General features: G+C 37.6%; 1 protein-coding gene across 10 annotated transcripts in view; it reads right to left on the bottom strand.

The window, feature by feature from the left end:
- The window catches only part of BIRC6 (baculoviral IAP repeat containing 6), a 197,715-nt gene that overhangs the window by 165,201 nt on the left and 8,013 nt on the right, over nucleotides 1-24,501 (bottom strand). For all 10 annotated transcript variants that reach the window (XR_010388504.1, XM_064509466.1, XM_026122956.2 and 7 more), the window contains exons 2-10: nucleotides 15,869-16,050; nucleotides 12,941-13,078; nucleotides 12,350-12,543; nucleotides 10,258-10,369; nucleotides 8,835-8,917; nucleotides 7,415-7,637; nucleotides 7,144-7,304; nucleotides 4,906-4,964; nucleotides 2,234-3,628 (exon numbers count right to left, since the gene is read on the bottom strand). Coding sequence is in view for 9 of the 10 variants with exons in the window: in XM_064509466.1 (XP_064365536.1) it covers nucleotides 2,234-3,628; nucleotides 4,906-4,964; nucleotides 7,144-7,304; nucleotides 7,415-7,637; nucleotides 8,835-8,917; nucleotides 10,258-10,369; nucleotides 12,350-12,543; nucleotides 12,941-13,078; nucleotides 15,869-16,050 (2,547 nt within the window). In the remaining variant the exon portion in view is untranslated. The remainder of the gene's footprint in view (nucleotides 1-2,233; nucleotides 3,629-4,905; nucleotides 4,965-7,143; nucleotides 7,305-7,414; nucleotides 7,638-8,834; nucleotides 8,918-10,257; nucleotides 10,370-12,349; nucleotides 12,544-12,940; nucleotides 13,079-15,868; nucleotides 16,051-24,501) is intronic.

Below are 24,501 nucleotides of genomic sequence, written 5' to 3'. Positions count from 1 at the left end.
TCAAATTTTGGCATATAAGAGTTAGACTCTAGGCTTTAGACTTATCTAGTGTCAGATCCTGAAATCCAGACTTCTGTTAGAGGTTGGTCCCTTAATATTTATGACTGCTTTAGACTTCTCTCAAGAGTGAGAAATATTACCCAGTAGAACTCACTGAAAAGCTGTCAAAAAAAAGAATAAAAATTGAAAGCTAAAGACATTTAAACAATGAAAATAACTGATTCTGAAGTTCATTCAAGTTTCGTGGCAGAACAGAAAAAGCAGTTCTAAACAGAGATGTGGTAGATGTAAGTGAAAGACAAGAGTTATCAACCAGTACAAAATGAAGAGTCATCATAGGAGTATATTGAAATGGGAAACCTGAGGGCAGAGGGATGCCTGTGGCTTACAGAACTAAAGAAAAATAAAATCCCAGTCATCTCAAATGCAATAAGAACAAAAGAAGTCACAGCAAAGCTATTTACAAATTACTAGATGGATACGATAACATCAGAGAGGAAAAAATACACAGATACTTACTAAAAAAGCAGAATGATATGTTTGTCTAGTATGAGGAAGATGAATTAACAGTCAGTAACAGAGGTGGTGATTATCTAGGCAGTAGACACAAATACTCCTACACTCAGAGAATAAATGCTCTCAAATCAACAGACCTGCATAACTTTATACACAAGGTCCTAAAAACAGGTTTAGATAATACCAAACCCTACAAAAACATAATTATATCTGCTAATACTGGATGGGAAAGTATCATGCACAATAACAATATGCCTTTTAACTTGTCATTAATCTTAAGCCAGAATACACACACAAAAAAGCCAGAACAGGTATCATACAAAATATAATGAATAGTAGACTTCTATAGATAAAATGCTTGAAATCATTTAAAAAAACCTGCTAAGTTCAACCAGCAAAGTATAGGTAAAAACATAATGGCATGGATGTGATATATTAACAGTTTTCACAGGCATTTAACCTGATAGCACGACACACAAAAGAGAGTTCCAGTTTAAACGGGAAAAAAAAGATATATTATTAAATAAAGCAAAAACTGTTTAACCGACATTTCTTCAAAAGCAATTCTCACAAAAAGAACAATTTAGTAAATCTGGATGTTTATATTAGGAATCTGCAAATATCAATACTAGCTATTAATACTCAATGTTTTCATCCATATTGAAAAGGTAAACATAAACTGCTGCTAAAACTCATGGTAGGTAAGTGATAAAGACAGTGTCTTTAACAGACATGCATTTTTTACAATAACCTAGACCTTATCTGTAGGGAAGAACAGAAGTCTCATCTGAGTGTAACAGTTGCTCACGGGAGAACTATGCAATTAACATGACGTGGCCATGAAAGAAGAAATGTGTCATTTTAAATTCTTCTAGTAGAGAGAGAGAAAAGATAATGAAGTTCAACATGGTATTGAGGGGAGTTTGTCTGAAATGTGTGAACCAGCCCATCAGCATAACCTTACGAAGACTATTTCCACCACAGCTGCAATAAAGTGCAGGGGAACTAGGTGAGACATTGGCTCATCAAGGAACTCTGAGCCGGACAACAGCCACAGCCGTAACCTCTGCAGTGATGTGACACAAGGAAGCAGGACTGGGGATGGGGCATCTTCTCCTACAAAGTACCAGTCACCTGGACTTGAGCTACCTGTCAAACTGTCACCCCCAAAATGTCTTCTGTCCATTTTCAAAAAGGATTTGACAATTCTACAGAGATGGTCTGGCTCTCACAGTCAAGAAAGATTAATCCCAGTTGCAGAAAAGCCTAAGGAGAATCTGCAGGCCTATGTGAAACAAGGCACAGGTTTCATAACTGATCACTGGAATAAGATATAAAAGCATTTTCTTTCCTACCCTCTTGAATAACTCCAGTTACATACAGGAGGCATCTCTCTGAAGCACAGACATGCAGTACAGGATAATTACATACAAGAATGACTTTTATTTGTTTAGGAATTAAGCAATTCTGTAATACTACCAAAACAGATTTACTAGTACACCAGACATACCCAAGAGTTGCTCTCATTTTAGAGATTAAAATTGACATTTAAGATGAGGAATTAACTAGAGCCCCCGTTCCCTAGAACAGAAGTAAACTGTATATAAACTCAATGGCATTTGTCTATTACTATTTTGAAACTTATGTTAACAACCTATATTATAAGTCAAAAACTGTCAAATAAAGCATTTTAAAAGTTTTTAAGGAAAATGCTTACCTTTGGTGCATGCACATAGTCTGTCTGTGCCCGAACAGTATATCACAGAGACAAACATATCTGGTTCCTCAGTGCCCTCTTTTTTAGGTGGCTCCACTTTGGCCAGAATTTCAAAGTTTGAAAGGTCTAGTATTTTTACATATCCTCCCTGAGTAGTTATTACCAGGTGCCCAAGAGTAGAGATCTCAGATCTTCTCTCTCTCCCATTGCCATTTTTAGAAGTCAACTGCATTTCCTCCACAGGCTCCTCACAGTCATCCTCTCGATTATCCAGTATATCTGGTGGGAGCAAAATCATTGAGGTAATTGTGTCTTGGGGGTCTTTGATATGCTGGATTTTTACTGGTTCCTCCTCTAGGGTAACTATTCTAGTGGCATAATTCATTTTATAAAGCACTAGGTATCCACCACTAACACTTCTCTGTTCAGGTTGAATTATTAAAGGAGTTGGTACGTCTGCTGGTGACTCATGTTGGATTACATCGATACTCGTGCCATTCACTACAGCAAGACTTGATTCTAGTTCACCCTTTCTTCTATTACATAGTGCCGAGTTTAATTTATTTAAATTATTCAAGGCCTCTACTTGATTTATTGCACTCAGAGATTCAACAGGGCAAGTCCGCAGTCCTACTAACAAATGAACTCCATCTGCACAAGGAGTGATTGAATCTACACACAGGTTCTCCTCCTCTGCAAACTTTGGCAGACGCAGGCACTGAACCAAAGTCCCAGGTTTGGGAACCATAGAGCTCCACTTGTCCGAGTCTGGAGAAGTTAGGTTGGCTGCTGCATCTGCAAACTGCTGAATGTAAGTCACAGGGGGATCCTGTAACAGCAACTGTTCCTGACTGTCCAGCTCCATTTCAATGATCTGTGGAACCGTGAAACCATCATCATGTATACTTTTACTCATAATATTGTTCATTTGTGAAAAGAGTTTTCCTGCTTTTTCATCAGACTCCTTAATGCTGTATAGCAGCAATACAGGTAAAGTCCTCCGTACCAGAGGCGAATTCAGTTCTGAATTAGTGCAGGATTCATTGTCTGTTGATCCCTGCTCCGAGACACTCTCACCTCGAGTCCTGCTTAAGCCATCCAGTGACCTCTGAGAGTTACTGCTAACAGGAGAGGTAGCAGGTGATTTGTATGTTAATAGACCCCCAGCTAACAAACAAGGAAAGGGAATGTTGTGTTGTTCTAGATGTTTTTCCTTCATCTTTTCACTCTTACAGTTGGCCAAACATGGATTTGCCCCAAGTTCTTCCAGATCCTTAACTGTGTCTTCCAGGACATTTGCAACAATTTCCCATTGAAGTTTCTCAGGTTGCTGAAGAATGCTGAGTGCTGTTATATCAAGGCTGACTTCCATAGTTTCTTTTTGTGATGTATGCCCTTTAAAACAAAAAAAGGTTAACATAATATATGCACAGAAAAGGAATCAACTTACTTATGTTATGGACTTATTTTCATAATAAAGCAATACGTCACTGCTGTACAGATTCATTATGTTAAAACTTTCCATATGTTCGAGATCTGATAGTCACAAAACAAAAGGCCTAGAAACATTCCTTCCACACTGGCTAATGGTTCTCCTTATTTTATCAGCATGAACGAAAGTAAAGAAAACAGGACATTAGCCTTTGCAACAGGTCTCCCTGTAAACAATGTTATCTTTCTGACAATTATTCTACTTGGCCTAGTCCACTGTACCAAAATCCAACTAATCTAATAACTCGATTCATGCTCTGCCCTGTATCATTCCCCTTTTTAAACTGCCCAGTACCATCAAGAATCTGTAACACTGCAGATTCATTCTCCACTCCTAGTTGAAAAACACATCATTTTGCTCCAAAACTTGACAGTTCCCATCATCTAATAGACCACCTAACAGAAAGAGCTCTGAGCTACAATAAAACATGACAACTAAATAATGCAGATTTAATCTATTACGAAGGTCACAGTACAAACCCAGGTAAGAGGAGACTGAAGCATAAATGACAGAGCACCATCTTCACAATAATTTATATTGAAAAAAAAAATCCTTTTCACATCTCAAGTCTATTCCCTTGTACATATGCATGTGCACATTCTTTTTTCCCCCTTGCTAATTCTCATTCAAAGGTGTAAACTAGATTATGCAAAATAAGCACATAATCTTCTCTCCCATCAAAATTTCTGCATACACCTCTAAGAAAATAATACAAAAACACCATGCACAGCACTGTTCTGCTTCCATATGAAAGCTTTGTTCAGGAAAAGAGAAGAAAGTAAACATTCTAAAGTGTCTACATACAAGGAAACAATCAAGATTCAGGAACTCTTTCTGGCAATCCCCTGAATTTAGAGAGTTTTGTACAGCTGCAATGTGTTCCTGTTCTAAGTAAGTTCCTTTGACTTGGTTTGTGTGTGTTGTTGACACTAAGATAACCGATGCCTGTTGTCAAATAAGATGTTTATTAACCAATGAAGTAAAGTTTTTCTTTTCCTGTATCTAATCTCCACCAAACCAACAATGACTTAACTACTCGAACGTAGACTTTCCAGGTCAAAATTTTGTTTCTACAATGAATACAATATCCTTTGTTTCTGGCAGAGCCTTGTAAAAGCGCCCGAGATTAACAATTTCCCTCCTAACCTGTAAACTGATACATGGATCAGACATAACCTACCTGTCACAGACTCTGATCTGGAATGCTCTTCACTGTCTGAATCCTCCAATAGATCATCACTGAAAAAAATGCACAAATGAGACCAGGTACACTGTAGCTGCCTTTTTATTAATTAAATTTTAAATTTTACTTTATTAAAAATAAATTGTGGACTATAACACTAGCATTTCTTTTAGTCAGAACTGTATACACACTGGTCAATTGATCACAGACACAACACAACAATTTTTTCCCCCTCAGTCATTGAACCAGTAGACCAGCTTTCCATCTGCCTCATTCTACTACTGTAGTCTCAAAAACTCAGACATAAATTGAATGAAAACAAAAGCCAGTTCTCAGCACTCTTTCAAAAAAAAAAAAAAAAAGTCAAAAAATCCTTCCATCTAAAAACTGATGCCCGCTTCTCCAAAGTTCAGCAAAATATCTTCTGAAAGGTAGAGCTGCCAGAGCGGTCTTCAATTCTATGTAAGCAGTTTTGTAGCTGATAGGGAAACTGCCATGGCTCAGAGTAGTCCTGGTCTGGTCATATGTAGTATCTTCCTTCCACAGCACACCTGCTACCAACAGGTCTTTTATCAGCATTCACTCCTTGGCTCAAAGTACCTGAACATATTTTGACTTCCTCTGAGCCCCTCCTGAAAGAGGCAGCCTACAAACACTTCATCGCTTTTAAAAACATTACCAGATGAGTCATGTTCTCATAAAAGCAGATTCCACTCAAGCACCTCTTAAAAAGGAATATGCCCTTCAGTGTATACAATTGGCTTGCTTTTTTTTTTTTTGTGGAAACTGCCACATGTTTGCACATTCTTGATTCAGACCTCAGCATCATTTCATCAATAGTTCTAAGAATATATGAAGCCTTTACACATCTGGCTTTCCTAAATAGAAGAAAATTTCCTATTACAGGATCTTTACACACAGAAAGAACAGTGGGTTGGTTCTTTGCAGCTTCAGGTATAATAAATCATGGCACCAAGTCAGACCCCGCATTTCAACAAATTGGATACTTCCCTCTCAGGCCCAAGGAATAGATTTGTTTTGGATCAAACCTGATCAACCTTCATTCCATTACAACACAGTGACATTTCAATACTTCCATTCTCATCCAGCTTTCCCTTGAGATTTCAGTATCGTTTTTAATGACAGAGATAATAAATTTCATACAGATAAAGTGAAGTGGAAGACACTTAGTCCTGAGCAGTACCATTGTATTATCCTTTGACCACCTCTGTATACTGGCTTAGTTCTTTAATTTTCAAGTGGTTTATAGTGCTAAACTACATTAAGAGTCTAGGCCCCAGCAGCTGCTGGCAATGAGCGGCTGCTAGGCCCCACACTCAGATGTTGCCTAGTTTCCTACACACTCTTCAAAAGAGCAAGCGTCTTATTTGCTCTACAGTTCTGTAGGAACCACAGCAAGCTTAAAAACAACCTGCTACCTGTGCAGGTAGCAGAACTATCACTTTCCATGATGTTGAAGCTCAAAGAAGAAACATTAAGAAAACCAGCAAAACTCCTCAAACATCTTTTTTCCTGAGCTTTCCAGCAATGGCTCACTCATCTGTGTGAGTTTTGGTGATATGAGGAGGGAGTTCCCAGTAATACAGTGTAACAAGCACAAATGAAAGCATATTGATTCTATGTGTATACAGATATCTATCAATAATGCATTTTCTCACATGACACTTTCTTAGCATCAGTGTACCACCTAACTTATTTAAAAGCTTGTGATGTGGCTGCCTAGTGGTTTAACATCCATATGCATGAGTTAAAGATACAAATAAACAAAAATTCCTAGCACATCCACATAATTTACTTCCAGTAGCCAATACTTTCAGAGCCTGAAATGCATAATCCATAACTAAAATGAAACGCTGTTCCCAAACTTGTATTCCTCACTGTTTTCTCTGCCTCTCACATACATATAAGTGGAGTTTCCTGGAACAGCACAGGACAGCAATGTGATTTGGTACCTCTCCATGACTGGAGGATAAAGACTGGGACAGCAAGAGTAAAACGTAGTTGGCTTTAAGGACTTAGGCAACTTTTTTTTATCCCTATGTATCTGAACATGACTCAACACTTAAAAAAAAAAAAAAAAAAAAAAGTCTCATCTCCATGAGAAGTATAATAATCTTAACAATCTTACATTCCACAAAGCACGACTTAACTAAATGGCATTTACCACCTACACAGCAACATTTCAACATTTTCTGATGCTGAAGATGAGCATACCTGTCTCCTTCTAATTTTGGTATATCTGAGCAGCTAGATGAATCTTCTAGCCATGCTAGTGTTGGTCTCCTCGAGTCAACCCCTGAGCTCTGTTCTCCTGATAACATAAGCTGCTGCACGATAGCTGGATCATATGCATTGATCTCAAATTTTAAGTGAACCTAAAAAAAAAAAAAAGTTAAAAAAACAGAAGTGACCTTTGATCTAAATTGAGATACGCCTCATCAAAAGTAATTAGTTAATGAAAAAAACAGTTGCATATATTGTATACCTTCATAAGTTTGGAAACATCCCATATGCAGATCTTTCCTCGTTTTGTTGCAGCAGCTAGGAAATGAGGGCAACTTCCAGATCCAAAGCAGGCTATTCTGTCAGTGCCATCTGTGCAGGGAAATTGTGCTGGACTTGTTGCCAGTGTGACTGAAAGAGGTACATTCTGAGTGTGCTCACCCTTGACAAATGGGCAGTTTGGGGAATGTCTCTCATGTTCAGACCTTTTCATATTAAAAACAAACATATCACACATTGATTTCTTACTGTGAAGAGTACACATATCATACAGAAGCTCAGCGCTTCAAATGAAGCTGAAACCAAACTGTTTGAACTGTATTATAGTCAACCATACAAGAGAGTGGTGAAGCTACTAACCCTATTTCCACAGCTATTTCTCAATAGCAGATTGTATTAAAGCCTTTGACCATTTAATAGATATTCACAATCATACAGAAAAATCTACACACAGTGCTCTTAAGATAATTAGTCATAAAAATTAACCATAAAAGAATTGTTCTATAGGCAGTAGCCCATCATGTCCTCATGAAAAAAAGCAAGCAGATTAAATTCTGCAGAATGTACATTAGAAGATTTCTAATGTTACAAGAAATTATTAAGTAGCCTTAATAAGAGGAAATGGGTGTCTAGTCTTTCATTATACATTGACACATTCAAAATTCAAAATGGAAGAAAGTCCTAAATGACAGATTGACCAATAAGCATGAAAAAGACTTTCTGATCTCAGTATATACAGAAGACAGAGATATGGCAAAGAGTAATTACACTGCTACAAAATGTCTGGAAACTAACAAGTACGAGGAAGAAACAAGGACTATGAGGATAATATTACAGAAAAAAGTTTCACACTAGTCAGGAGCCTGAACTGACCGAATAATGATATAAATTACAAAATAATCAAGACAAAAATTAGACTGAGGTTCCTTTTTTTAAGCAAATGTAAGTCCTGCATTTCTATCACTATGCACAGTTTTAACTGGTTCTGGAAACTAGTACCAATCTTGCAACTTTATATAAAGGGCAAATATGCACTGCACGGCCACTGCACTTTAAGAACTTATCACCTATTGTCACATGCATACAGAAGATTGAGTTCAGATCTTTGCAAAGAAATGTTAGCTGTCATCTTTACCCTAAAAGAAATGAAACGAAATACCAAATCAGAATTAAGAAATAAAACCAACTACAACCTCCTGGTTTTAGTATTACGCGTAAGTTTGATGCAGTGCAGGGAATTATTCTGCCATTTGTCCTATGGGATCATTTTTTAAATCCACTCGCGTCACTGACACTCCCTAAACTCACCAGAAGTCCTGGCCAGATATGTTGACCTTTGTCCTTCAAGTTTTCTAATCTCATTAACATAAAACTAAGTCTACTCCAAATATAATTAAACTTACCAAGGTTCATCTGTAGGCTCCCAGCATACCAAACACACACTACAGGTAAAGCACATGGCTCTATCATCTCCTGATGAAGCTGGCTATAAAATAAGAAGAAACACTTAAAATGTATATAGCATGCAATATGAAACATATTAATCAGCTGATCAAGCCCTCTCCTCCTTCTAGTGGCATTGCAAAACACTGTATCACATGTACACAGCCAAAAATTACAGACTAAAGTGACAATATTCCATTGCCACTATTCATCAATAGATATACCATCCTTACTACAGAAGAGATCCAGAATCCAGAGAACCTGTGACAGCTACTGGATAGAAAACACACAAAAATACTGAGCAGAACTCAAGTGAACAGCATCAGTGCTAAGACTTTTTCTTTGGAACAGGCCGACAAGGTTCCAAAAATGTTCAGCCTCAGCAGAATTTATCTGTACATCTGCATGCTTGTAAACACACAAGTTAAACAAGCATTTCCTATTACGCCTTCAATCTGCCAGAATATAAAGCAATGTACATCATTTCACTCCTCTGCAAAGAACAGTTGTTACTAGCTGAAGTCACAAAGGAAAAGAATGGAATTTTCCACCTCTCTTTAAACTTAGCATTTTCATTAGCACCTTTCAAGTCAATGAGAGCTACTTGGAAATATGCAGATTCAATTTTAACATATTAATTCCCTGCATTTTTCCTCCTGAACAAGCAGTTTTCAAGAACACTTCAGAAATCTTCCAAAAACGTTATCCACCAGCACCTAGCAGGCTTTTCAGTTGACTTCATGAGGCAGATAATACTGACATCAAATGATATATATACTACCTAGCCTTCATTATGTAAATCCATATAATAACAAAAATTTTATTTTATGGTAGAAATAAAAAAAAATGGAAATAGGCAAGAATATTGGAAAAAAAGTTGAGGCTGTGTAAATCATTAAGCCCAATAATTTAGTAATATAACCTAGGTCTGCTGTCTGTAACACAACAGTTTTCTTTAAGTCCCACTAGGAAAGTATAGTTATAGAATACTGACATCAGGCTTGGTGCTTTTTCTGCTTTACTTGTAGAAAACTTGTCAAAAATAAGGATATTTGCTCAACGATCTAATGAGGAGAAAAAGAGATGCTGTGTAACAACCAAGTTCATCTTGGTTGTTGTTGTTTAATCCAGATCAATTTGCATACTTAAGTGTTTTACGCGCTAAATCTCACAATGTTTTCTGTGCTCCAAACAAAAAAGAAGCAACTTTAAGGCATAGAAAAAAAAAAAGAAGAAACAAACTTCAGAAAAGAGCTCTCAATGACAAACTTGTTCACTGCAGTTTCTACATCTGTGCAGGAGTCCATGAAGTTTTTTTTTTTTTTTTTTTTTTTTTAATTCTGTGCCAAGGAAGCAAATACTAAGAATAACAAAACCTTTTACCTGGTGATAGAACCCAGCTTGAGCCATAGGATCTGGCTGTGCCCACCTATAACCCACATGAGGCCATGAGGTGAATGTCTCCCGTCTGTTAGCTTCACTGTACATCAAAGACCTGGAGAAGTAAAAAAATTCTAAGTTACCCAAAGCTGCCGCATCAAAAAAAACCATTTAAACTACTTCTGAGGTATTTTTACACGATTTATTGACTATTAGAAATAAGGCAGATAGGTAGCTAAAACTTACATTTAAAGTTATCATTAAAAATTATAGAAAAGCAACAAAGTTCTCTCACTTGGTTGCCTAAAGATAATCCCCAGCAAAAGACCAAAAGCAATACAACTACCTACAAGCTTTAAAAGCAAGAACAATGAACAAAAGAAATTTCCATGTAGCCTTTTTCGTCTGACTTCAGAAAAAACATCAGATAGCCAAAGCTACTCTGCATTTAGGGAAGATGCAGAGTATAGCCCAATGGAGCTGCCAAGGAGTTTTCACCAATATGACAACTACTGCAGAATTTTGGCTTTATTAAGTGAATAGATATGAATATTACTATTTTGAAATATCCCCAATGGCTTAACTGAATACACTGTACAAACTCCCTAACATTTGGCATTCATTGCATGCTATAACACTTAAAAACTATAAGCTATTAAATCAAAAAAATGAAGCATTCTGTAAATTCAACAGCTACAAAGAAAAGAAGCTCCTCTCTTTTCCAGCTTTCACTGTTAATTTTCAGTGCATGTCCCTCATCTGAAAGAGTACATAAGAAACAACTATCGGCTTTTTTATCAGCTTTGACAAAAGTTCTCCAGCATCATCCCACAATTCACCATCCTGCACAGAAAGAAGCATACAGCTGGAAGAACTGGTGCTGCTAGATGGAGGAGCGCCTCTTTTCTTGTTTCTTTCCCTCAAAGACGCTCTTGAATGGTGTCAGTCTTGTAAAAGAATCATTATATTAAATGTTTCCCATCAAAGAAGTAAACTATCCTTGCAGCACCCATTTAAGGGTTGTCTTAACTTGACATCACACCATCTTAACAGACAGACCTCAGAGAGCTTTAATCATAAAAGCAATATGACAGATACAGTTAGACCTGGAGGTATGGGGACACAATAAATTTTATTAAATTATTTGAGCTGTGAGAAATTATAATAGTCTTGCAAAACAATATTCATATAAAAACTTTCAAGAAGGCATTGATAAATCTTCTGAGGCTATAAATTAGTGTTCTAACTAGTCTTGGCTTATGAAGATTTAGATAACAGGTTAAACTTGCCTACTTATAAATCACCACTCAAATCAGAAAGAGATCAAAAGACAGCCAATGAGGTAAAATTTTCTGATCCAAACACATAGCAAGTGATTAGAAAGTTCAGAAGCAGTATTTATATGCTGCAAAGGTAACAACTTCATAAAGTGTGTCCTCTAAAAGACAAAGCATGGACATAATTCTATTACGAAGAACAAGGAATTGATTGTACGATGTAGCATAGTATGTATGCCCCACCTTTGGTAGACGAGATGTGTGCTCGCTTTGCATTCAAAAGCGGTCTGAATAAGCTCTTAAACCTATGCAATTTCTGAACATCTTAATGTTACACTTTCAGTAAGGTTTACGGTACTAGCTTGAATACTGCCAGTAACTCTGGACCAGAGCTAGTCATTTTCAAGTGACTGTTCAAATATAACCATAATCTAACATTATGAAGAGTAAAGCCTGGGTGAACACCCCATTCCCACGTCAAAATACTAACCAGCTAAGCATGCAAGTTTAGGACTGCAATTGTTACCTTTCTGAAAGTGTGCTTGGGAATAAGAACAAAGAGAATCCAATCTGGCTGACACTAAAGTTAAAATCCAGACATGGCAGTCTTAGGGCAACCATAAATGTTTCTCTAAATTTACTAATATTTAAAGTACATTGTGCACTAACCAGTTAAACTAGCTGTACAGGTAAGAACAAGAAAAATACAGGAGAAGACTAATTCCGTTTTTCCTTTGACAAAGAAATCAAAGTCATCTAAGAGCTTACTCTGATCCAACTAAGGGGTCAAATTCATCACTTATTTTGTCTTAATATACCTGTCCACAGATCGACCAGGTCCCACACCAAGTTCAGGTCGCGCGCTGGGTAAGAGGTAAGATAACCTATCCATCACAGAGGATGCTACAGGTAAGGCAGCAATATTTTGATTTATCTTCTTGAGTTCATTTACAATGGCACTGGCGACAGACTTCAAAACATGATGAGGAAGGTGGAACATAACCGTTGCCCACTAAATTAAGAAAAGAAGTGTCCAGTTTATATTTAAAAATTGTAACATGTAAATGACAAATAGCTCATGAAGGTGTCAAAAGCAAGGCAAACATACATGTTGCACTCTCTCTAGACCTGAATGAATTTAAGAATTAATACAAGAGTGGACGCACAAAAGCAACATGAGTATAATGCAAGGAAAGCTAGTAACTTCACATTTTAAGCTGAGGACCCTGTTAGTTTCTTGTTTAACAAGCAAAACATCACTCATAAGAACTAAGGATCACAAATTATCTTTCATCCTCTTCAAATGAAATCCATCGCACTACATCAAGCATTTTGCATGCTTCCACAATGGTGGCCAAACAACCTAGACTTGGGAATCTATGTTACACAGGAGGCAGACAAATTCTTACCTTGGCAACTTTATGATTTGCTGCTGTTTCATGTGAGGTATTTTTTAAACCATCCTTCAGTTGTGTGATGAATAAGTCATATCCCTCTGTGCTAGAAACATCTACTTTTTCTATGCAAGCAGATAGCAGCTGCTGAGCCTAAAATACAGATGCGCAAGAAAAGTTATCGTCCAGGCGAGACAACTACACATGAGAATTATACCTGTTTCATTATTCCAGGAAATGTAATTTGACTTGCCCTAACTTATCAGATGTTGTATCAGGATAATTTCCACTAAATAAATAAATAAACAAACAAACTTGAGCAAGCAGTTCCAAACTTTACTTTGTATCCCATTCAATGGATGAACTGTTGCAATAAAGTCAGTAATTATTACAAATTCCCTCAGGTAAAACATTATTAAATGTCAATCAAGTCAGTAATACAAACAATTAAAACATGACATATATTAAAGCCAAGCAAAAAGAAACCACATCTACAGTCCAATTCCCAATTTAAAAGGATTCATTCAGCTGCAGGGACAGAAGTAAGAGTGAGGGCAAAGCCCACAAGTCTTGACATTTTTCTGAGCAGCTTTATCTATTTAAAAAAAAGCAATACCAAGAAAAACAATTTTATAAAAAAGAAAATAAAAAAAGAAAAATCAGAGAAACTGCTTACAATGACAGCATAATTACTGAAGTTGAAAAACGAGGCAGAAAAAACAAGCTAGTTAACCTAGAGAATTTCTTACAACTCATAAATAATGCATCTAGAAAAGAACACTATAAACATCCATTTATAGACTTTTTTTCTGCCAAGTCCCACCTCTTTGTAGTTTACCCCACTGTCTGTTAACTTCATGTTTACAGTTAAGATTTAAAAGCACATTTTATTTGCAAAGTATAGTGCATTATGTAGCAGTTGTTAAACAGGCTACATCTGAAAAATGTTATACAAATCTTTCAAGTCTCAAGCAAAGTGAACTACTTCCCAAGGGCAACTGCCAGCCTCTACTTTAAGCAGCCAGGCACCACTCCAACCACAATGACCGAATGACCACTTTTAGCCAGTTACCATTACAAGCTCACAGGCTCTTGCCTCTTTCTTTCTTTTTTTTTTTTTTTTTTTTGGGGGGGGGGGGCATGGGGGGATGGAGGAAGAGGACATACAAGGGAGGAAAGACAGAAGCAAATCAAATGAGTTCCTTAACTAAGGCTGTATCTGTTTCTTAGATTTCAATAAAAGGACAATGAAAATTCCTGTGACATCTCATACTTTCTAACGTTCCTGCAGATGACAGCGGATCAACAGAAGGGCTGGGAGGAAGACACCCCTGGGTCTGGGCACCTCCTCTTTAACAGCAAAGGTTAGAACTGAAGATTGTTGATGTTTTTCCTCCCACCTCACCAATCTGGCCCTGAACTCCCCAAATCTGCTTTTACTGAACTATAATATTTTCCAATTTCTAAAGAAAGGACCTTTACAGAAAGGTGCTGCTATCCTAACCTTTGAAGAAGGGTCTATAAACTGTTTTTGAAATACATAAGAATCTTCAGCTAAAACTGACACAAACTTATAGTTTGTACTGAACCATATCGTGAGACTGCAAATGACAGCAAAACTTATGAAAGGAAATGCTGACCTAGGTCAGTCTCTTCATATTCAGCCACACATACCAAGATTTCATAGTTACCTCTAGGCACAAAAGAGGTAAAAATAATGTCAGTAGCAGCAAGCCTGAGGAACCTGGAAGGCTCTCTTCAGAGACCTCTATGAAGTGATATTTATTGCTGTTACTCCTACTCAAGACAAGGAGTTTAAAAAAAAAAAAAAAGAACCCACATAACACACATTCTTGGGTTCACAATAAGCACCTATTATTCAGTACTCCAACAGCATATAAATACTTCAAATCATTGCTCAGGAGAAGTTTTTGTTGATGATGTATCATTCAATACAAATTTATTTCCCACAGAGATGAGTGGGAGGTGCTTTTCTCGAAGAGTGCTTTAAAGATCCAGAATCTGGATCTAGGAGTCTGGTTTTGTATTTTCCACTGTACATACTATTCTAAATATTAACATTGGCAGATGCTCTTCCCGAACATAAAGAATTAAAATAAACTGGCTTGTGATTAAAGTTGTCATACAGATTTAATTCCTCCTCCTCTATTTCTTCATTATCACTAAAAAGATGAAAGATGAAAGCTACCTTCCTCATCACCTACGGTCTTAGAATAGAACAAAATTTAGCTAATATTAAGGTACATACTACCTAACCTAATAATTGCTAAACTAGCTGACGGTCAACCAACGCAAGAAAGTCCTACACATTATACTATAAGCAAAAATATATAGATTTCTTTACAGTGATACTGAAGGCTTAGTTATATTGTCTCAAACCGTAAAGAACCAGAAGGACATTATGGCATTGCCTTGATGGTCCAAGCATAAAAGGGAAGCCAGGTTTGCAGAGAAAAAGTCTTTTAATAGGCCAGGTGACCTAGTTGGAAAAGTTAAATTCCAGCATAAGTTCTTCACATGGAGCAATTAACTGATCAGCATATTAACTGATCTTTTTAATTGACTTTTTTCTCTGAAAGCCTAAAAACAAAAAAATCCAAGGAAACCTAGTAGTCCAGACTGTGACTTCTAGAATAGCACACAGAATTCATACCTAAGCAGTGTCAAAGCTCTGGAACTGAGTCCTTATTTCTAGTCATTGAGAAGTTCTTTCTTCTGATATAATGCTCTCCTGCTGAGGCAAGTTCCCATTTGTTTGAGAGAAGGGTAACTGCAAAAAGCCATTGCTTTATGACACTTAACAATTAGGGAACTTTCCGATTACACGCTATTAATATTGCACTAGAAACTCAGGGACAGAAGTCTGTTTTTAGTATTTCTGACAAAGTTATTTACATACTTTTTTTTTCTTCCACATCTTACCTCTGTAACCGGCAATTCAAGCTGAACCACGTCATCTTGTTTTGAAACAGGCGTTTGCAGAGCTGTGTCTAACAATAAGATGCCATTGAGATCTTTCCTACATCCTACTGCATAATCATCCACAAAGATCACCTTATCCACAGCAGAAATATATTGACATTTCACCCGTCCACCTGGTTTAGCTATAGGGAAGATACAAAAGAAGATCTTATTAGAAAACAGCTTTTATAGAAGACCTACAAAATCTGCTCTGGGAAGGAACATGACACTTTGGCAAAATTCTTTACTTCATGAGATGATCTAAAACTAACATTTTTACTATTACAACTTTCATCAAAACTTCTGTTTCCCACTTCTTTTTTAAACCACACATCCCATCAACAACTACAACTATTTTAAGAGGTATAGTAGAAGTCACCATTCAAGTCCTACACCAACCAGAAGGCCTAAACTAGTGTTTGCAAGCTTGAAGCAGAAGCCTAGTGTACTTGACATTAGCTGACAATGGATAATAAGAATTAAATTGTACAGGTCAACATAAAAATTGAGACTAAATTGTTAAACTATCGTTAAGGCAGATCAACATTATTTCATCAAGCAAAACAATACTCAAACTTTTGAAAACTAGGTACAGCACACAGCACGCAACGTGCCAATGCTACATTAGCCCAAGCCCCCCAGAACAGACAATAATCAATGTGACCCGTTTCTAATCAGTCCAGCTGCACTGAGTAGTAGAGCAGCTTGAGAGGCATGCTCAGAGGAGCGATTCTGGAGTACTTACAACACTCTGCCTGCTCCTGTGCATTATTAGAGATGAAAGACGCATTTGTTCCTTGAGACACTAAGGTAGCTCCTTTCTCCTATTGCTCTGCACTGCACACGTCAGTAACAGGTTAGATTAAGTCTGGTGGAGGTGGAGGAAGACTGTTAGCAGATAAGTAAGGGCTGTGGTGCTGGGTATTAGCCCAAGGAGTGTTTAAATGCTGGACATTATCATGTGCCTAAGGTTGGAAGGATTACAAAACTCAATCCACGTGATACGTTATCTGTGTAGAAGGCAAAGTGCTTAACTTCATGGAAAGCATAAGCTGCTGCTACAGAAGCAGAATGTAAGCATGTTGTAAGTATATGGACACATCATTCACAGGACAAAGCTGAAACTGCTGCCTCATCAACACAGATCATCTTTTCCTGTTGCACAGAACAGGAGTTTCACTAAATTTGACATTAATCAAGCCCTGCCCAGATTCTCTTCTTTCTTCAGATACTAGATTTTGCTATGAATAACAAAAAACATCATTTAGGTAGTAGCATACAGCTAAGCATCCAGATACAGCTACATAATTCCCAAAGTCTCCCATTCTTAGACTTTGATATAGTTAAATGGAAATCAAAACTTCTCCAGATAGAGGGCACATCAATCTGACCTTGACTTCAATGCAACTACACTGCATTTGCAGTGTTCTCTCTCCAAAACTCCAGTCAAGAACAGTTGTCAGCTGTCTTTCTCACTGAAATTCTGGAAACAATGATTCTTATCCTCTCAAAATGTAGGACATAAGCCTTCCACTGTGTGAAGTAAAGTGCAACTGCAATCATCGCTGTAAGAGTCAGAAGCACTTCAAGAGCCCTGGAATCACTTCATAGTTGTAGAGCCATTAGTTCTAGCTCACCAAAAAAAGGGTCCTCTGAATGGCAAATCAACTACTTTCAAACTGTATTTTTGCCAGCATGCTGGAGTTCCTCACACAAGAATTTCAACATACAACACAGCTGTAGGCAAGGAAGTCGTTCATTCTGCAGAAAAATAACGGTTTCTACAAAAATTCAAATAAAAGTTTTAACATCTTTAAAAACATTTGTCTCAAAAATGTACTGGAAACCACTATGTAAATAAAGTGAAAAGCATCTGATGCCCTAAACTAAAAACCTCGGTAGATTAACATGGATTTTGCAATCTATTTAGGATGTTCCAAGTGACGGACTATAGGACACTTTCTTTAATCCATCATATCTCTCCACCACTTTCCCAAAGATGATGGAAAAAAGCTGTTTTCAGGGAATTACTTTTCAGGCAATGTTTACAGCATGAGCCCTTCTTTTGCACCTTCCTTATTTCCAGCCAGGCACAGGAGTATGCACATGCTTTCTGACTACAGGTTCAGCAGCCTGTAGGAGCTGCAGTCCCTTGCAGCTTTCAAGGCTAGACCATTCTTTCTTATTTTAACCATTTCGTAGAGAAGTTAGTGAAATTTCAAGTGCAACCTATCCAAGGCTAACAAATATCCTCTGTATTAGTTCCAAGTTTTAAAAGGCAGCGAAGATTACTAGTGAGGTAGGTAACATGCCTAATCAACATCATTCTTTTGCCCTGTTAACAAAAACAAAACAAAACAACAGGAAAAAGTTACGACTAAGGCACAAGCAATATACTGCCTGACAACTGTGACTCTCATAGTGCTGCTTAATATTTTGCTCAGTTACACTGCCAGAAAGATTTTGGCCAAACTGTCTCTAGAAAGTTATTTACAGCTGCCACTTGTATTTTACTGAAAGCACATAAAAACAAAACAAGCTACCTTACATCTATGGAACATCCAGGAAATGACTGACTCAATATCCAGCATCGTTCCAGTATCCAGGGAGGGACATTCTGCGATCAACCAGTTTACAATCTGATTAGCCTCTGAGCTGCTAACAAGCTATTTTGCAAACTTAGCAGTTTAATTTTGAAGTTCAGACAACATATTTCAAGATGGTTAAACTAGTCTCACATCAGAACACAGTTTACACATGGCTGGCAACATGATTACAACAGTAGGTTAAGAATCAGGAAACTGGAGTATTTAGAACTCACAAGCACAGAACAAATGCCTACAAAAGTTTAGACGTCTTCAAAGCATCTGCAGAACAGTCCTTTCAAACTTACAGTCAATGTTTTATAACATGTCAAAGGGCTCTGACCAATACTCTTTGAACAACATTACTATCCTAGCTGTCCAGCCTGGCTGTCTACTAGCAAAAATTAGTGATATGAATCTTCACAATTCATGGTTCAAAAATTTCATGTAAACCTACTAAATGGCTTAGGTCAGATCATCAAAAACAAATTGTTAGTCTCCTTTCAGCTAGGGCTGTTCCTTTAGCTATAATTTATTTTGGGTGGGGAAGAAGGAATAGTTAGCCATTCAAAGTGTGTAACACAATTCTGCTTTACAGTCTTGGTGCAAGTCGATCATAGCATTTCCCCCCTAGACACACATCTCTGGCTTATCTGCCTAGGACTAAAAGGAAGACAAATCAAAAAGAAACCATTAATCCTTTTCACAGTTCCTATGAGGAAACCTGGCAGACTCTTAACATACTGGAAATGTAAGCCCAGGAGTGCTCTATATCATGGTACGCCATCTATAATAACCTTAGAACTAGTTGTCTGAAAAGTTAAAACAAAAAAGCAAATACACAGCAGACTGCAGAAACAAAGAATATTGAGAAAAGGAGCATTCCCTCTCCCACTTCTTTGTTTTGTACCAAAGAGAAGAGGGACCAGCAACTTCCTGTGGTCAAAATCTGACCTACAGAGAAAAAAAAAAGCAGAAAATTAGCTTGCTTGAGGAATACGTAAGGGTGTAAGCAACATTGATTTTGCTTCCTCGTCTGCTGGTATTCTGATGAACAGATGATGTAGTCTGCTCATTTTCTCCTACAAAAGGTTTTCTGGCCTCAGCTTTCCAAACCAGGCTGCACCAAACCAATTAAAGAATTAGCCTCGGTTTTCAAGAAGTAGAACAATTTCAAAGCTTTTCCTTCAACTTCTCCGTTACAAGCAGTTTTTGCCTTGAAGGTTTAGATTTCAAGTGAAAGTGGCAGTTACGTTAAAATTCATGGCTGTCATTACAAAGAGATGAAAAGCTAGGTTAATGTTTATGGTAACATCTTGTATCTTTTCTAATATTACAAAAAAAAGTCAAGTCAGCTTGAAAACTGGTAACCCAAAATGGGGCTAAAACATATGACAAAGTTAATAATTCTCTCAACAAGAAGTCTCAATGCACAAGATCCAAAAGAAAATTTTTTTCTAAGTTATAGTAGAGTTACATTTTAATCCACACCTACAAAGTGAGAACAAGAAATACACGTATCATAGCATTGATTCCATAATGCCGAGATCCAAGGCAGATAAATATCTAAAGAAACATCCATAACTTCAATCTGTCAATGTAAGTAGGTCTTTAAATTGGGAGTTACAAAGTAAAATTTATGGAGTAAAAGAAATCCCCTCAGCTCAGTGAAACACAGACTGTTTATGTGCAGTCGTACCCATTTTTTCCACCTCCAATTTAAACTAGAACATCTAAAGAATATCTCAGTATCCATTTCAAAATACTGCAGTCATGAGAAGCTAGATGTACATAGTTTTAGGACATGAAAAGCCTTATCTGCCCTATTAACCAGCATCACTAGACCCGCACTCTCAAGCTATTGAAAAGTCAGAGAACCCAGGACTCAAGAGACGGGAAAGGTACAACTGCAGAAGTCCTTAAAGTTTACTGTGAGAATTAAAAATCAAATTTTATTTTCTCTTTGCTATTGTTAAGTGTGGGTGTAAAGCTTCAAGTTTAGGAAACATTATCACCCATGGTAATACGCTACATGAAATCCTGCTTCCATAAGCCATGTTGGTGGACAGCAAAACTATCTTTTCGAGACAAAAATGCTTCTCATGAAAACACTACTCAGCAACTTCTTGTACACGTTGCACATGTATCAGAGAACAAAAAAAAAAAAAAAAAAAAAAAAAGGTGTCACCCCATCCCCCCGCCAAAAGAAAACAAACAGCTATCCTCATTTGTTGCTAGGCAGGTGTCTTTGCTATTGCTACCATTTCATGTAACCATAAAACCAACTGAAAAATCCAGTTATTAACACCTCATTATATGTTAACCAAGCAACACAAGTTTGCAAACTTGTGCAAAACTTGTTCAGTAATATAGAGGCAAGCATCAGAACATTTAAACTCTGATGAAGTTCTACAGCACAAAAAACAATTGTCTTAAAGTTTGCAAGCTTGCTTTACTTACAAAATTCATCTATTCTGAACTAATACTACATAAAATCACAATTATGGATCAGTTGCAAAACCTTCACAAAAACAGGAAAAAAAGGCAAACCACCAAAACAGTTCAGTTTAAAAAGTTGTCTCTAAAGCATTTTAGAGCAATGGCTCCCAAGGGAAACAAGGACATGCTGCTTAGGAACATCTGAGAACACAACGAGAAGATGGCTAAGGCATGGCCAAACCAGGCCTTGACTGCTCACCATCACTGAATCCAGCAACTATGGACTCTCTCTGTTCCTCCTGTTCTCACCTATCTCTTCACTGGAAGCTTCAGCAGGGCACTTTTATCTTCTAGCCCCAGCCCCAGCCCCTGACTTGCTGCAGACTCCACCTCAGCAGAGCACACTGCTGCCACCAGGAAAACACTCCATGGGTCTCCCACAACAAAGGGATTCTCAGACTTGGGAAAAGGAGAGAAAGGGACTTACTAGATGACAAGCTTGAGAGTCACTGTTTTAGATGAATGAAGCAGACATCCACGCTTAAACCATCTTTTTTCATACCTAGGCAACATTCTCACTTTTAGGTCTCACGATATACACACATCTCCATCTGCCACATCACCTAAAAGAGCAGTCCAAAACAACTGGACAAACCAAAAACACCTTCAGAGCTGAAACAGGAAAGAAAACTAAATGTTCTCCAAACAGCAGTAATACTAAAGGAGGCAGAAATGTCCAGCTTAACAGCACAAATTACCTTAATTTCATTTGCAACTCTCCTATTTGTTAAAACTGGATTTAATTAACTAAGGTCAAGACACGTGATTTATAGTTCACTTTACCTTTGGCAAACAACATGCAACATAATTGTTTCAGTATCAGTTTCACAGTATGATAGCTAGTTTAAAAGTGAAATAATTCTTGTTAAAGCAGACTAGGAGGATGTGTTATCTCTGCAGAAACTTTGGCGATTGTGGCACATGAATACTAACTAGATGTGTCTGATCAAGCAACTAATAACAGAAGCTAACATTAACATTTAAAAGGTTTCAGAACATAAACAAAAACCTACCCAGATCAAGGCAGTTCTTATCTCACAGCTATTATGTTTGTAGGCATAAGGTCCTTTTCTATTCTGCAGACTTAAGCCATTGGAGACTGAATCAGCAGGAAAACATGCTGGTGAGCTCTCTGTGCCCACACACTTGATGTTGTTTTAGATCTCCGTCCATCTAACATTATTGCTGTCCTATATACTATGCAGAATATAATAGCTCAGAGAGCTTTACACCACAATCCCCAAGAATGAATTATGAAAGATTTCACAGCATTCTACAATCTTTCCTGCAAACTCAGGAAAGTTGAGAAAGTTTAAGTTCCTACAGTTCTCATGTAAACACTTGAACATCTCACAAGTGACTGTGTCTTTTTTGATATTTCTCCTCAAAATGAAAACTATTACTAAAAGCTTTCTGGAAAGATGTCTTTCGGAAATTTCAGACAGACAGATTACCCAGCATCCAAACAGAATGAGGGACAGGCAAGGAATACTTCACAGTCCAGTAACAAGAAGTTCCCATTCTTGAAGAGTAATTCCCATCACAGCTTTTCACAACAAAAAACTCATGCCAGAAGAAATGTTATCATCAAGTCTTCTTTCTGCCACTGAAATGGCTAGAGGAGCCAAGTTCATCTATAATTCATCCTACTGTCTCTATAACAGGAAAGAGCATCTCCAGTTATGGCTCTTTATAAAGTCCAAATCTGTCTGGCAGGAAAGGGTTCAACTTCTCTATTTTTTTCCTTTTATATTCCAATTCCAAAAGTTTTAAGGAGCTTCCAAAATATCTAAGTCAGGAAAAGCACTAAGTTCTCAGAAGCAGATGGGTGGACTACAAGGTGAGTGAAAAACTGGGTGGGACTGTCAGTCTCAAAGTTAATAGTTAAATGATTCAAAGTCTATCTGGCATCCAGTTATGAGTGGTATTCCTCAAGGGTTGATATTGTTTACTATCTTCATCAGTGACCTGAATGCTGGGACAGAATGCACCCCCAGCAAGACTGTGGATGACACCAAACCAGAGGGAGCAACTGACTCAAAGGGCAGGGCTGCCATTCAAAAGGATCTCAGAAAGCCAGAGAAATGGGCTGACACAAACCTCCTGAAGTTCAACAAAGACAAAGTCTTGCACCTGGCATAGAACAGCCCCATACATCAACATAAACTGGGGACCAACTGTCTAGGTGGCAACCCTGCAAAAAGAGGCCGGGGATCCTGATGGACAAGCTGAACAAAAGTCAGCAGTGCATCCTTGCAGCAATGAAAAGTAACTACATAGGGGACCAGACAGGCAGTAGATCAAGGGAAAGATTAGACCCCTCTACTCAGTAATTGTGAGGCCACATTTGGAATACCACATTCGGTATCGTCCCCCAGTTGAAATATCAACAAACTTCACAGTGGAGAGCCGCTAAGACACTTAGGGGCTGGAGCACATAACACATGAGGAAAGGCTAAAGGAACTTTGCTCAGTCAGTTTGCACAAAAGAAGTGAAGGAAGAAATCTAACAGTCTTCCACTACTTCAGTTGAGGTTATAGAGAATATGAAGCAAATTTTTCTCAGGAGTGCAGAACAAAAGGTCAAGAGACAATAAACACAAACTGTAACACAGGGGATTTCAACAGGGCATACGGAAAAAATTCTTCATCTTGAGAATGGTTAACCACAGGTAGTCAAGTGATTAGAAGGTAGCCAGGAAACCTTCTAGAACATCCATCCTTGGAGACTTTCAAAGCGTAACTGGACAAGGTCTTATACAAGCTGACATGACTTTGAAGTTAGTTCTGCTTTGAGCAGGAGGTTGAACAAGATGATCTTCAGGGGAACCTTCCAACCTAAATTATTCTATGGTTCTAAGCTGGTATTACCTTTAAAAGGTGTTCTTCATTCTTAAACAATTCTATTGTCTTGCATGCTATTGTTGCAGATCTTTAAAGAGATTTTGTCAGAAACACTCAGTAGACTTAAGTGCACATATTCCATTTTTTCCTATGGCACCGCATAGGTGAGCATACCTCTAGTAATTGCTCATTTGATCACTACTGTGCATTGAGCTGATATTTCCATATTTCTGTCAAAACTCCAAAACCTCATTCTGGCATTAGGAGTCAATTCAGAGTCCAGTCTATCAGGCTCCAACTTCACTAATTATTAAGCTTACTTCAAATTAATTAAATGCATTCTCAAAGGATCTTTCTCATAATAATTGCTTCATAGGAAAGCTGAAGCAGACTCATTCATTCATGCTTTAATACTGCTATATTTAAAAGTGAAACTCTGTAGTTTAGGATTTGCTTTCAAGTTCTTTAGAATAGCTGGCAAGATTGAAGCAACTTGCACTTTTAAGACAACTATCTGCAGCACAAGAATATTTGAACATGGTAACTACATAAGTTTAAATTCAATTGTGTTACTAAAAGGGGGAAACTTAAGCCTTATAAGCCTAGTCTTGCTAGGCTCCTTCTGTAGGAAAGAGGAAAGAAGAGGGAAAAGCAGGTTCCTCCAAG

The sequence above is a fragment of the Dromaius novaehollandiae genome, chromosome 3 (assembly GCF_036370855.1).
Source record: "Dromaius novaehollandiae isolate bDroNov1 chromosome 3, bDroNov1.hap1, whole genome shotgun sequence".
Classification (NCBI taxonomy): domain Eukaryota; kingdom Metazoa; phylum Chordata; class Aves; order Casuariiformes; family Dromaiidae; genus Dromaius; species Dromaius novaehollandiae.
This window is presented reverse-complemented; position numbering and strand designations above follow the sequence as displayed.